This window comes from Quercus lobata, chromosome 8, assembly GCF_001633185.2.
Source record: "Quercus lobata isolate SW786 chromosome 8, ValleyOak3.0 Primary Assembly, whole genome shotgun sequence".
Lineage (NCBI taxonomy): Eukaryota > Viridiplantae > Streptophyta > Magnoliopsida > Fagales > Fagaceae > Quercus > Quercus lobata.
The window spans coordinates 12,284,778-12,300,374 of NC_044911.1; the positions used below are offsets into that span (position 1 = coordinate 12,284,778).

Below are 15,597 nucleotides of genomic sequence, written 5' to 3' on the forward strand. Positions count from 1 at the left end.
TGTTTCATTTATAACATGCATATTTGAGCCAAAAATTAACATATCATCCACATAGAGGCTAATAATAACATGTAAATTATTCCATGATTTAGAATAAATACATTTATCACATTCATTTGATTTATAACCATTCTCAATCATGCAGGAATCAAACTTTTCATGCCACTGCTTAGGTGCTTGTTTCAAGCCATATAGGGATTTAGTTAGCTTACATACCTTGCTTTCTTGGCCAGGCTCTACAAAGCCTTCGGGTTGGTCCATATAAATCTCTTCCTCTAGGTCCCCATTAAGAAAAGCAGTTTTTACATCCATTTGATGAATTTTCAAATCAAAAATTGCAGCAATGGCAATTAACAATCTAATAGATGTAATTCTTGTTACCGGAGAAAATGTATCAAAGAAATCAAGATCAGCTTTTTGTTTAAAGCCTTTTGCAACAAGTCTAGCTTTAAACTTATCTATTGACCCATCCGGTTTCAACTTTTTTCTAAGGACCCATTTACAACCTATGGTCTTACAACCCGGTGGAAGATCTACTAATTTCCAAGTTCTATTAGAAATTAGAGATTCCATCTCATCATTTACAGCCTCTTTTCAAAATATGGCATTAGGTGATGTTAAAGTCTCTTTTAAATTTTTGGGATTTTCCTCAATGTTAAAAACATAATAATCAGGACCAAAATCCTTTTCAACTCTAGCTCTTTTACTCCTTCTAGGTTCCATTTCAAAATTTTCTTGATTTTGAAAATGTGAAGTAGAAGAACTAGGTTGTGACAAAATATTTTCTTCACCCCCACTATTTTTCAATTTAAAAGGAAATTTTTCTTCATGAAAAATTGCATCACCAAATTCAAAAATTATTTTGTTTTCAAGATCAAAAAATCTATAGGCTGCACTATTAATCGCATAACCAAGAAAAGCACAGGTAGTAGCTCTTATACCTAATTTAGGCATTTTAGGGTCAGCAAGCCTTACATAAGCAAGACAACCCCATACTCTCAAATATCCCAAATTTGGCTTATGTCCTTTCCACATCTCAAAAGGTGTGGTGTGTGACTTTTTATGTGGCACCCTATTCAAAACATGACATGCAGTTAAAATAGCTTCACCCCAAAAATGTAAAGGTGCACCAGATTCAATTAACATAGCATTTGTTAACTCAATTAAAGTTCTATTTTTTCTTTCAGCCACACCATTAGAAGCAGGTGAATATGGTGCAGTAGTTTCATGGATAATTCCCAAAGACTGAGCAAATGAGTTGAATGCACTTGATTCATACTCACGGCCTCTATCACTTCTTATTCTTTTTATTTTTCTACCGAATTGATTTTCAACTTCTTTTAAAAAATCTTGAAATTTTTCAAAAGCATCACTTTTATTTTTCAACAAATAAATAGTTGTATATTTTGAGAAATCATCAATAAAAGTGATAATATATCTATTTCCTCCACGAGTTAAAATTCCCTCAAATTCACATAAATCGGAATGAATTAACTCAAGCAATTCGGTATTTCTTACAACATTTTTATGAGGCCTTTTTGTAATCTTAGCTTGACTACAAGTTTCACATTTTTCAAAATCTTTTGACAGTCTTGGAATTAATCCTAAACTACTCATGATTCCCACATATCTACTATTTATATGACACAAACGAGCATGCCAAAAATTAATAGAAGAAAGCATATAAACTGAACTGGTAGATGCTTTATTATTCTCAACATTCAATTTAAACATTCCATCACAAGCATAACCCTTGCCCACAAATAATCCCTTTTTTGTGATTACATAATTATCAATTCCATAGTTTGCTTGAAGCCAGCCTTGTTAAGCAAAAAACTTGACATCAAATTCTTCCTCATGGACGGAGTGTAAAGTACATCTTTCAATGTTAGCACACGTCCAGAAGTGAATTTCAATTCAACCTCACCACTCCCAAGAACCTTGGTTTTACTAGAGTCACCAAGCATAACAGTTTTTTCTTCTTCAAAAGGAGTGTACAATTTGAACCAATTCTTGTCATAGCAGACGTGCCTATTAGCACCGGAATCTGCCCACCACCCTTCAACATATTGCACCATATTGATGTCTGTAATCATAGCCACTAAAGGCTCTTCGGTTACGTTAGCCTGCGGGACAGATTCACGTTTCCGAAATTTGCAAAATCGAGCAATATGCCCACTCTTGCCACAGACAAAACAGGATCTATTAAATTGATCTTGTGAAGGGGGTCCTTGGTTCTTATTGTAATTTTTATTTGGGTTTCCCCTTCCTTGAGGTCTATTATTATTTTTAAAGGCTCTTTTTTTAGGCTTCAATTGAACATTTCTAGGAAAATGATTTTTGGGCATATTATTATTGGATGAAATAAGGTTTACCTTTGTGGTGGAATTACCATTGCTCTCTTGTGTCATGAGTGCATCTTGTCCTCTAGCCTCCTCCTCCACACGGATGCGTGTGATCAAAGTCTCCAAGGATGTCTCCTTCTGTTTGTGCCGCAAAGTCTTTTGGAACTCCCTCCAAGATTGTGGTAGTTTATCAATTATGCCAGCTACCACCAAATTGTCTCCAATCTTTATGCCTTCGGATCTCAATTCTGCCACAATCATTTGGAAGTCTTGTGCTTGATCCACCACCGATTTTCCATCCACCATTTGGTAACGGAAAAATCTACTAGCAGCATACTTCTTTGCACCTGCCTCCTCGGTATCATACTTGCTTTGTAAAGCCTTCCAAATTTTCTTAGCAGAATTGTAAGTTGTATCATAATAATCATAGAAATGATCGGCAAGACAATTCAATAGATAAGAGCGACAATTATATTCATCTTTTGTATACTTATCTATTTTTTCTTGATGGAGAATATATTCTTCCTCACTCATCTCATCGGTAGGAACTTTTGACGGATTCTTGTCAGTGAGGATGTAGGAGACTTTGAGAAGACTTAAGTAGAAGAGGACCTTTCCTTTCCACCTCTTAAAATGGGCTCCCTTAAAGCGAAAGGGCTTGTTGAGATCTCCAACAGGCTCATTTGGTTTCTCTTGTGAAGACTCCATGTGTTTGATTCTCCTTAAAATTGTTGGTGCAAACACAATAATAATGGAAATAATACACAAAGAGAAACTGAATAGTACTTCTGAATATTATTAATATAAAGAAAGGAAATACACAACACTATTTGGACTGAGGCGCGGCACTCGCTCTCTTTAAGGAGATTCAAGCCCTTGGTTGGCTAACTCTTGTAACCGGTGCAGACCTTCTCTGACTTGTCTCCCCCAGGATACAACTGCCCAACAAGTGTTGTATGGCTAGAACAACCTCTGCACAAAGTGTTCAAGCCCAAAGCTCCACCAGAAAGAACACCCTTCCTTGCCAATAATCTCTCTATTTTTTTTAGTGTGTATTGTGAATTGCAGTAACTTGGATTGGGTCTGAATGAGTCTATTTATAGGCTCAATGGGCCTTACGAAATTACTACCCAATTTATTCTAATTAATTAGGTCCAATTATTCTGATGTAATGGGTGTTACAAGATTAATTGTTGGATATTAATCTCATTTCCATTTTTGATACCTCCACTCTTCACCTCCCCCTTGCGCACGTATCTAGCCCAATATCTGAGACAATTCATGTTAGCCCATTAATCACCACAATTAAAAAAAATAAAAAAGTCTCTCTCCTTTTCAATGTGGGATTAAACATTTTTCACAACTCTTCATCTTCCATATTCACTCCACATCTTTACATTTATTTTATAACATTTACTCATTTTAATTATTTAATATTAAAATGTTCCAACAGTTAGCAAATTATTTTGACATGTATATGGATAAATTACAATTTACTCACGTGTGATTTGACTGAAATTTAAATTATCTACATGTGGTTTAAAATTTGACACTTTACCCACCTGAAGTTTAATCAAAATTTAAGTTGTTAACCTGTGGTTTAAAATCCTATAATGCAAGTGTTCTGTTTAGGTTCTTTTTTATCTTATTTGATCTTGTATTTTTATGGTGTGTTTTTGGGTTACTGAATTCTAATGGAGTTAATTTTAGGTGGGTAAAGTGTTAAATTTCAAATCACATGTAGGTAACTTAAATTTCGGTCAAACTATAAATAGGTAAATTGTAATTTGCTCTTTTTTAAAAGAAGAAAGTTACTTTGGCAATATAAATACTTTTTCTCTATCTACACAAATGAGGAGATTTTTATTCTAGATAGTTTAATGTTGAAAAGAGGAGATTTTTGTTTATCACATGTGGAAATAGGCACTTTCCTTCGGTTTCAGCAGCCAAACGAAAAATGAAACAAAATCCAGAAAAAGAAAATGCCAATAAGAAAGGAGAACCTAACCCAATTGCCAATTAACCAAATGAATGCATTACAAATAGAACAAAAAATCAAAGAGAGAAAATAACGTAACAGAGAAAGAGAAGAGTGTTTACCCGTGAATGTGAAGTAGAGGAAGATTGTTCACTTAATAATAGATTCAACCCAGCAACTCTGAATCAATCTAACAACTTCAGTCCTTTCGTCTTCCTGCTTCCCTATTCTTTGTTTTGTTATAAGTATTCAGCCTTTTTTTCCCCTCTCCAGGTAAACTTAACAACATGTTGTCAAAGAGTCGAACCAGGGATGAAGCCAGGACTTGCATATAAGGATCGACTTTGCTGCTGGTTCTGTATGGTGGCTTAGCCACTAAGGTGTCTTTTTTGTGTGACTTTGATGCTTCTTGTTAGGTAAGGACAATTATTTTGTTTGAAATTTTTTAAAAGGTTGGGTTGTTTGTTTTGAATAAAATTAGTTGATTAAACTTAATTTTTTTTAGTTTCACTATTGGTAATTTTTGTTGTTAGGCTAATTTTTTTGGGCTTATATATTTTGTATTAAATTTTAAATTTATAGATTTTTTTTTTTATGGTTTTTAAAAAGATGAAAATGGGAGAGCTACAATTTTTTTTTACAAATTACTGATATAGTGAATGGTTATTGATAAGTAAAAAAATGGTGTAAATGGTAGGTTTAGATACAAACCAATAAGAATTTGTTACCTTAAGAGTTTATAAAAATATTATAAAAAAATTTGTAACTATAACATCACTCTTAAAGAATTAATAATATTACTAAGAGGACAAAGTCTAATTTTATAGAACAAAATTGCTAAAATTAATTCTTGGAATATATTCTTCTTTTTCTTTTCCTTTTTTATTTTTTTATTTTTTATTATTTAAATTTGGAAGGGGGCAATTGCCCCCGAGTCAAAGGCTGCCTCTGTCCCTGAGTTGAACAATGAGATTAAAGTTATTCCCCATTAAAGTCTCTAATTAGCATTAATTGTTTTCTTTTAAATGATGTTGGCATATTCTAGCCATAGATTTACTTCATACCAATCCTGACCATGAAACAGACTCTCCATTTATCCCAACAAAGGTTAAGCACTTTGTGTTGAGAGGGAATGTACCAAAATTCTTCCAACAAGAAAGAATTTGAGAAGCCGAGTAGCAGAGATTGAAGCATCATGCGGCATTTGCTACAGTAGTATGAAACTACATTGCATATCTTGAGGCAGTGCCCTTTAGCAACGAATGCATAATCATCAACGAAGGAAACTTTTCATAAGTGGAGCAAGGATTCAGAAAGAGATTTTGCAGCCTTCCTTGAACAAGTTAACACCAAATGTGGGGATAAATAGTTTGAGTTGAGCAATGGTTTTGATGCTAACATGGGCAATATGGGTTGCTAGGAATGGAGATTTGTTTCCAACTGCATCCAAAAGGGATCCTTGAGCTTGCACTGGTAACGCTCAGGAGTACAAACAAGCCAATAGGCAGGCCATCATCCAAGGCGACCTCAGTCTAAATGAGGAACAAGTGTAGGTCTTTTTAACACAGCATTGTGGTAGTTTGTAACAAGCCAATCGCGTAAATTGTATGACCCCGTTGTGCTGTTTTGTATTTGTTTACCCTTATAAAGTTTCAATGATAATAAATTTTTATACAAAATAGGAAGTAGAATCATGAAAATACAACCTGACATGTCTTTGAGCCCCTTGGCAACAACAACAACTTCTTACTAATCTTCAATTCTTCTTCTATAGTCAAATTATTATGAGATTTTATACTGAATACACTTAAAACGCTTGCATTCTGCAACAAATACTTCACCAGCTTGTACTCACCTTTCTGCCCCTGAAATTGCCAAATTAATATTTTCTTGAGACAAGACAACAAGCAACGAGGAACCCACTCAGGTTGATCCCACTGGCAATCTCCTCCCCGCTCATGTACAAGCCCCTAAGCAAAATAGAAAAACCAAGTTTCAGAATTACTGCTTATCAGCCAGAACTAAACAAATACAAACTCACCATTGGAAGGAAGAGAGCTAGTAGGTTAGGCAAGCTTTTGAGTAAGTCCGGCAAGAACTGCCATCCAGCATGTTTGTTAACGCTCAGCTTCAAATGGCTCACATTATGTAACGTAGGCAGGTTGCAATCTGATAACTTGAGAACCTTCAAGCAACAAAGATTAATATTCAATCGAGCCAGAGAAAAAGATTTTATATTGATCAATGATCTAATATAAGAGTTAGGAAAGCTAACCTCCATATAATCGCCAGTTAAATGCAAGATTTTGACATTACAAATACCTTTCATTAGCTCCAGCTGTCTTTGACCATAGTAAGCATAGCCTTTTTGTTCCAACTTTGGAGTGCTTAATTCAACATGCAATTGAGCTTCAGTTAGTGACTTTAGATTCTTTAAATCATACCCTTCTGCCACAAAATCATATAATCTAAAGTACTCAAGGGCTGGAGTATCAATGATAATCTTGTACTCACAGAACTCCGTACTATATTCATCTTCTATAGCACATTCAATGGTTAAACGCTTCAATATAGGGGCAGAAATCTTAAAGCAACGTATTCTCTTCATTCCGCATTTCACTATAGACAGTTCTTCTAGCACAGGGCAGCTAGAAAATAACTTATGAGTTGAGTCATCATCTGAAAATTCAATGGAATTCAGATGGAGGGTCCTGAGACTACGTAAAAATACGGAAGCAGGAACATTGAGCACAAATTTTGTTCCTAGTTTAAGGTACACCAGTGATGCAGATGTAAAAAGGCCACAATATAGAGAGTATTTAGAGTTTCTCATGGGGAAACAGAGATCAAGCTCTTGAACTTTACCCCACACTGCACTGCAAATCCATGCATTCACCTGTGAGGGTTCATAGTCTTGACCACATTTCAAATGAAACCTGTGTATGCGTGGTGCGTTGTGTAGTTTAAGCACTCTATCCACAAAACTTGAGAAGCTCACTCTCAAATCTTGTGTTGATTTACTGCCAGGCCTTCTTCCATGTAACAATAACTCATCATCAAAGTCCAAATTGGGTACTGAAGACCAAAGATTCTTCCACGTGGTGGATAAAATGGATGTCCCCACCGCATATTTTGTTGGAAGAAAAGATAGGATGTGGCAAAGCACTTTGTACGGTAATCTGTTGATTCCATCTTTCTCTTCCTTTTCTCTATGATAAACCCTGTCTTTGGCTTCTTGGACTATGGCTTTCTTAAAAATGTTGTGGCTAATTGTGGAAATACTGCCCTTGTATTCCGCCACTCCCCACTTGCTTCCAAGGCCCTAAAAAAAATCAACTGTGTTTTTGAAATACTGCCTATCAGCAAGGACTAATCAAATGCAAACTCAAAGTCGAGAGCTTGTATGTTAGACACACTTTTGAGTCAGTTTGACAGAAACTACCATCCAATATGTTTGATAACAATAACAAAAACTAAGTTTCAAAAATAGTGCTTATTAGTGAAGACTAATCAAATACAAACTCACCTCTCCAAAGTCGAGAGCTCGTATGTTAATCACACTTTTGATTCGGTTCCATAGAAACTGTCATCCAATATGTTTGATAACAATAACAAAAACAAAAACGAAAACTTCAGTTTCAGAAATAGTGCTTATTAGTGAAGACTAATCAAATACAAACTCACCTCTCTTAAGGCGAGAGCTACATTAGGCACAATTCTGATTCGGTTCGATAGAAACTTCGACAAAAACTGCCATCCAATATGTTTGATAACAATTACAAAAATCAAGTTTTAGAAATAGTGCTTAGTAGTGAAGACTATTTAGTACAAACTCACCTCTCCAATGTCAAGAGCTCGTATGTTAGGCACGCTTTTGAGTAGGTCCGGCAAAAACATACATCCAACAAGTTTGTTAACATTTATCTCCAAATGGCTCACATTATGCAGTGTAGGTAGGTTGCTACCCGATAACATGAGCGCCTTCATTCATTAAAAAATACTTGTCAAATCAAAAAAATCTCAAAAGGTGTCTTTTTTAATCGTATTAAGTAATGAGAAATGATTAGTGCACACAACTAAGTGTATACATAGTACACACAAATTGCAATTTACAAAGGAATTCGTGACTTTAAGTTACTATTAAAGTGTGTAATAGACACTACTCTTAACTCTTAAGTAATTGACTAGCATACTGAAAGAGAGCCAGAGAGAAGATTTTAAGAGGACAAAATGTAAGTGTTAGGAAAGCTAACCTCCATAGAATCACCAGTTAAATGCAAGACCTTGACATTATGAATACCTTTGATTAGCTCCAGCACTTTTTGACCATAATAAGCACGGTCCCTTTGTTCTATCCTTCGAGTGCTTAAATCCACATGCACTTGAGCTTCAATTAGTGACTTTAGATTCTTAAAATGATACCCTTCTGCTACATAACCATATAGTCTAAGGTATTCAAGTTTTGGAGCATCAATAACAATTTTATACCCACAGAATTCTGTAGCATATTCATTATCTAATATAGCACATTCCATGGCCAAACACTTGAGTGCATGGGCAGAAATGTTAAAACAACGTATGTTTTTCATTCCACATTCCTCTATAAATAATTGTTCTAGCACAGGGCAGCTCGAAATAAGCTTATGTGTCGAAGCATCATCTGAAAATTCAATTGACTTCAGATGGAGAGTCTTAAGGCTTGGTAAAAGTACAGAAGCAGGAACATTGAGCACAAAGTTCGTGCCTAGTTTTAGGTAAACCAGTGATTCAGTTCTAAAAAGATCACCGTACACAGTGGGGACACACAGATGAAGCTTCTGTACATGACGCCGTAGTGCTTGGTAAATCCATGCATTGACATGTGAGGATTCATAATTTTGAGCACATTTCAAACGAAACCAATGTAGGCGTGGTGCATTGTGTAGAATGAGCACTCTATCCACAAAACTTGAGAAGCTCACTCTCAAATCTTCTACTGGTTTATTGATAAGGTTTTCTTCATGTAACAATAAGCTATCCTCAAAGTCTAAAATGGGGACTAAAGCCCAAATATTCTTCCACTTGGTGGATAAAACAGAAGTTGCCACTGCATGTTTTGTTGGAAGAAATGAGAGGATGTGACAAAGTACTTTGCATGGTAAATTGCTGATCCTATCTTCCTTTTCGCGGACTATGACTCCCTTCAAAATGTTCAGGCGTCTTGAGGAAACACCACCCTGATATTTTATTTGCCTATTGCTTTTCACAGAATAAGAAATTCTCTGGCGTTTTGAGTTTGATTCCATTGTTTCTTATACTTACCGACAGTATGATTTAGTTGCTGAGAAAACAAAAGACAAGCAGTTAAAACTTATACATCATTACTTGGGATACAATATTTCACTTAGTCACAATTTAATATTTTTGAGATGAGCTCTCAAATACAAGGGCACAAACAAAACATGAAAAGATCAGATTCTAATATCGTGCTTTATGTATTGTACTCTATTAATCCACAAGCATCCTGCCACGAAGATCAACAATCTAAAAACATAGATTATTATATTGCTCTAGCAGCCATTTTGAGACCTATCCTAACAAGTATATAATAGGGAATATTTTAACCTTGGTAACTTGGGGGACCAACGTATAGCCATTTTGTTTTAATGCAAACGAGTATTTATTTATCTATATATATATATATATAAAACCGAAGCTTTTTAACCTCCCACAATTTTCCACTTCAGCATAATATTAAAAAAAAAAAAAAAAAACGTAATAAATTTTTTTTAAAACCCGACTCTCCCTTTTGCTTTCACAATCCTATGCCAAAGCTCAAACCGGCTCTCCAAATCCCCGATCTCCACCTTTGACAAACAAAATGCAGAGCCTTTTTCTTTCCTCCACTGTTTTCCTTCTCCTTCCTTCAAAACAAAAAACAAAATCCCGAAGTTTTCTATTTTCAACTTTTCCGGTCCCAACTCCACCAAACCCGATTCCCATTTTTCAACTTTCAAAGCATTTGATAGAAGAAGAAGAGAAGAAAGGCAGTGGATCTTATTGTCGGCAAAAGAAAATAAAAATAAAGAGATGACAGGGAGATGCGGAGGGCACTGTTAGAGAAAAAAAAATTGATGGAGAATGTCAAAGACGGGAAGGGAATGACGATAATGAAGAAAGGAAAACAAAAGTTACAGAAAAAAAAAAAAAAAAAAAAAAAAAAACAGAAAACCATAAGAGAAGTTCCAGTGAATAAAAGAAAGAGGAGAAAAAAGAAGTAGAAAGAGATGAAAGAGAGTTACAGCTCTGAGATAATAATGTAGGGTGGGGTAGATTTTAGCAAAAGTGAAAAAGGATGCTTCGTAGAAGGTGTGTGATATATAGACACCCTTCTATATTTACTAAATTACAAAAATACCAATTTGCTTTTTTTTTTTTTTTCCTTTAAAACTTCCAATTTACATCACTTTTTAGATTTTCTTTTACTGTACATTAAATTAATAATAATAATAATCTAAAAATGATTTATTTTATTTTAGATAACTCCTCAAAATAATAATAATAATAATAAAAACCTTCTAAAGAGTCAATCTTCTCCTTCTGGTCATCGTTCATGAAAGAGCAAACATTTTGGGTCATAATTGTGGGCCTGAGGTGCAGAAAAAACCGGCTAACTTGGAGTGGGGCCTTGATTTTTTTTTTTTTTTTTTTTGAGAAGTGGGCTTGATAATATATATGATATTATCAAATAATATTTTATTTCAATGATATCATTGCATATTGCATGATAGGCTTGATAGTATACCATTGGGTTTTCATTAGATAAGTTTTTATACCATGATCTTATTTTTTATTTTTATATTGGGGAAGTTATCAATAGTTTTCCCGTGCATCGCACGGGTTAGCGACTAGTTAGTATTAATTTACAAAATATCTACAAGAGAAACTTTGAAACGGCTACTAAAATTAATGAAGCGTAAAACTTAGATAATGCTCATTAACGGCAGTAAATTAGGTTTTCCAATTAATTGAAACACATATACATTAAATCAAATTGGGAAACCTAATGTATTAATTGCATCTAAGGAATTACACCTAAATTTTGACATTTTGCAAAAAACTTATAAATTGATGTGACAATAGACATGATTTGTCACATCAAAAACATAATAAATAAATAAAAATGAGGTTAGGTATACTACAAATTTGACTATATAAATCATACAAATTGATATGTCATTGATCCCCAAAAATAGTAATTAATTTAAATGTTCATTTATTTATATCCTCCTCACTATCTCTCTATCAAACAAAAAAATGTGAAACCAATCATATTCTTGAGACATTAAAATTTGTAATAAATTTAGCATTATCTAGATTATAAAAAAAAAGTCATAACTATTACCAATTTTACTGTATAATATTTACAAACTGACATGTTATTAGTGTCATATTAACAATATAATAAATAAATTTTCTAATTGCTTTTAGTTGTTTTCTAAAAATTGATGCATTAATTTGTAAATTCTATGAAGTAAAAATTTATAGTAGTTGTGGTGCCATTCTAAATAAATTCTTTGACCAATCAATAAAAGAAAATGCACAAAGTAATTGTTTTTGAATTATTTGCATTTTTCTTTTGAAAAAACTAAATATATTTCCCATACTTTACCAATAAAATAAAATCATATTTATCATCTAGTTGTATGTTAACTGTTTTTTGATCTAAGAAACTAATTAATTAATGGACAAATATAGTCAAAAAACTTAACAACATAAGTCTTTTGAATAAAAAACAAAAAGAAAATAATTAACAAATGTGTTTTGAAGTTAACAAAAAGTAAAATCCAACACATTACAAAGGCACAATATTTCATCTCACAATGCTTATATGAGTTTAACGCCTAATTTTTTTATTAGATTCTTCTAACCAAATTTTTAAGGAAGCATACTTATTTTAGATTTAAATTTTAAAATTGTGTGTGTATACATATGTAGCATTTTTCTTTAAAAAAATAAAATAAAAATCTAGGCCATGGACCCCCTATTTAGCTTTGTTTGTCTATGAATGAGCATTAACAATTTTACTATATAATGTTTACAATCTAACTTGACAGTGAATATGATTGACTATTTTTTGAACTAAAAAACTGATTAATGTCACTAAGAAATAAAAAATAAAAACTTTTAACTTTGGGTACCAAAAAATGAATAACTATAGTCAAACAATTTAACAACACAAGTTTTTTATATTAAAAATAAAAATAAAAGAATTAACAAATGTGTTTTGAAGTTAACAAAAAGTAAAAAAACATGTTTGATGCCTAATTTTTACAAAGGCACACTTCATCTCACAGACTGCTCATATGAGTTTGATACCTAACCAAATTTTCAAGGAGGCATACTTATTTCTAGAGTTAAATTTTAAAATTGTGTGTTTATATATATAGTATTTTTTAAAAATTAATCTGGATGCCTCAGGCACATTTCATCTCACAGTGCTCATATAAATGTGATGCCTAAGTTTTTTTCTATCGGATTCTTTTAAACTAAATTTTGGATATCAATTCTAAAATTTTGTGTGTATATATGTAGTATTTTAAAAATAAAAATAAAAAGAGTTAGTGCCCCTTTGGTCTAGCTTTGGGCTCGTCCTTGTAATGGGCATTAGCAACTGGTGATGCAAAATGCATTTTTATCCATTTTAGATTTTATTGTATGTAACATCAGATCCAGAAAAGTCTCTGGTGAGGCATTTTGGGAGAAGAAAAAAAAAATTGCATCTTGCTACATAGTAAAATGTATAAGTTTTTTATTCCCTTTTATTCTCTCTCTCCTCTAATGTCAACAAAAAGAATAAAAATAATTTTTGTTTTCTGCCTCCTATATAAAATATAGTATTATTTTAGTAAGTTGAATTGTAAAATAAATATCAATATACTCACCCATTGGTATGAAGCAAGAGACCATGTCTTGCACAAGTGCACTTTTAACAACAAGAATTTATTGACTCCAATTAAAAATAATAAAATAAAAAATAAAAAAACTAGAAGTTATTGAAAAAAAGACTATTTATCTAAAAAAAAATTATTCTAGAACCATAATCTTTACCATACTATTTTCCATCACTATTCTATATGGTAAACTGATATCAACTTCTTGTTATTTTTATATGAACCCTCTACGTTTTTTTTTTTTTTACCACTCATAATTAACTATGTAGGATAGTTGTGAAAAATAATTTGATAAAGTTTGTGGTCCTAAAATTATTGTTCTAATAATGGTTAGAAAAATTGATAGTGACTAAGAAGTAAAAAGGAAAGATGACTTATGTGTCTACTCGTGCTGCTTTGTCCTTGTTTGGTTGTGCAAAGTTGTAATTTACAATGAGCGTATAAATAAATAAGCTACTATAATCCATATTCATAATAATACAGCAGTAAAATGAAAGGTAAAAGAGGTTAAAAAAAAAAAGAAAAAAAAAAGAGAAAAAAGAACGAGGAATAGAACATTTTTTTTTTTTTGATCGGAAGGAATAGAACATTTTGAGAGAATAAAAAGTGAGAAGATAAAACTATTTGTGTTTTCACTGTATGTATTTGCTAGAGCAAAAAGATGGGTCAATTCTAAGCATTTTACTTAGCACGTTTCTGGTCCATGAGTCCAATGGACATGGGCAATGGCTAAGAAGACAAATCCAATGAGGCGCCCAAGGTGAGCTCTTGGATCCATGTGGCAAAAACGGATCTCAACCTGAACAAACAAAAACTCTAAAACGACTCAAAAACATAAGTGGTTGTTTATTTTCACGTTTTATATATCTAATATATATAAATCTAGAAAAATAATTACTCAATAACATTTTCATAACACTTTCGCAATAAATTTATTTAAGTATTAAGTTGTTATTGGTTTTAATTTAAATTTACTACAAAAATTATTTTTTTACCTATCAATAACAAGCAATAGCAATCGTTACTTAAGATTTGTTGTAATAGTATTGTGAAAAATAATACGAAAATAGCATTTTTCATACATTTATTTCATCATGCATACCTAAACATGCATTATTGTGTGCGTATTTGCATAAATATAACACGATAGAAACGTAAATATACCTATAATCACATATACTCACAACTCACAAGAATGAAAAATACAAAAATACACAACATACTTATTGATGAGAATGTAAAAACGCAAACGTATATATTGACAGAATTTATAAAATATCTCAACACGTCCTTGGGTTTGTGTAACAACTAACAAACAGGCCTAAACTAACACGAGAACCTAACCACGGATCAAGAAGAGGATATCATATTTTGGGGCTTGAAAATGGATTTACACACTAGCCATAAGAACCCAAATTTAAAAAAAAAAAAAAAAAAAAAAAAAAAAAAAAAAAAAAAAAAAAAAAAAAAAAACCACAAGAGTAGAATAATCTAATCACAACAAGACAAGAAATAAAGATAAACACACCCACACACTTGACAAAATGCAGAGAAAGTGTAAAACAAAGTTTTACCTTATGTGAGATGGTGGGAACAATGAGATGGTTGTTCTTGAGGATGGGTGGATATATGGGTGAAAAGTGTTTTCTTGGAATTTTTAAGAGGATACGTGTATGAAAAGTATGTTCTTGAGAAGAGATGAGAGGATTAGAGGAAAAAACAAAGAGTTAGGAATTTTGGTGTTCTTGGAGGTGTTGTGAAGTTGTCAATGGACCAAAGTGGAGAGAAAAATATGAAAAGAAAGCCAAGGGAAGAAAGGAGATTCGTATCATGCTCTCAAGCTCAACTTTTTCACTATCTTCTGTGATATAATAATTTAATTTATAACTTTTTTTTTAGAATAAGCTAACTTTTATTTTTTTTATTGTACATTTAACATAAAAGTTATAAAAAAGTTATATTTTTGATAAATATTAATAGGCTACTCATGTGCATTTAGCATCCAATTATAAACTAATTTTTTGCTTAAATTATCAATTATTTGTGAATTCTATACTATTTTTTGTCTTAATTTTATTTAAAATAATATAAGTTTTAATTTTTTTAAATAACTTTTGACATTTTCTCACTTTATACAAATAAGTTTCAAACATTTTACTTATTTTATGTATGACTTGTGAGTCTCCCGCTACTTTTAATCTTACTTTTTTTTCCTAGTCTTATTGTATGCCCTTAAAAATAATGCAAATGCCCTTTGTACATACTTCAAATCAATTTATTCCATTACTGTGCATACAATTATTGCATGACAAATTAAGACAAAGAACTTGAAGCTCTTGTA

At 32.4% G+C, this 15,597-nt stretch overlaps 1 protein-coding gene across 1 annotated transcript; it reads right to left on the reverse strand.

The window, feature by feature from the left end:
• Positions 1–5,922: 5,922 nt before the first annotated feature.
• On the reverse strand, positions 5,923–15,103 carry LOC115956079. The gene is made up of 8 exons (XM_031074538.1): positions 14,831–15,103; positions 8,577–9,643; positions 8,161–8,304; positions 8,008–8,073; positions 7,850–7,906; positions 6,599–7,645; positions 6,365–6,508; positions 5,923–6,293 (listed from the first exon to the last, which is right to left on the reverse strand). The coding sequence occupies exons 2-8, from the start codon at positions 9,606–9,608 to the stop codon at positions 6,015–6,017; spliced, it is 2,769 nt and encodes a 922-aa protein (XP_030930398.1). The 5' UTR covers positions 9,609–9,643; positions 14,831–15,103; the 3' UTR covers positions 5,923–6,014.
• Positions 15,104–15,597: the final 494 nt, after the last annotated feature.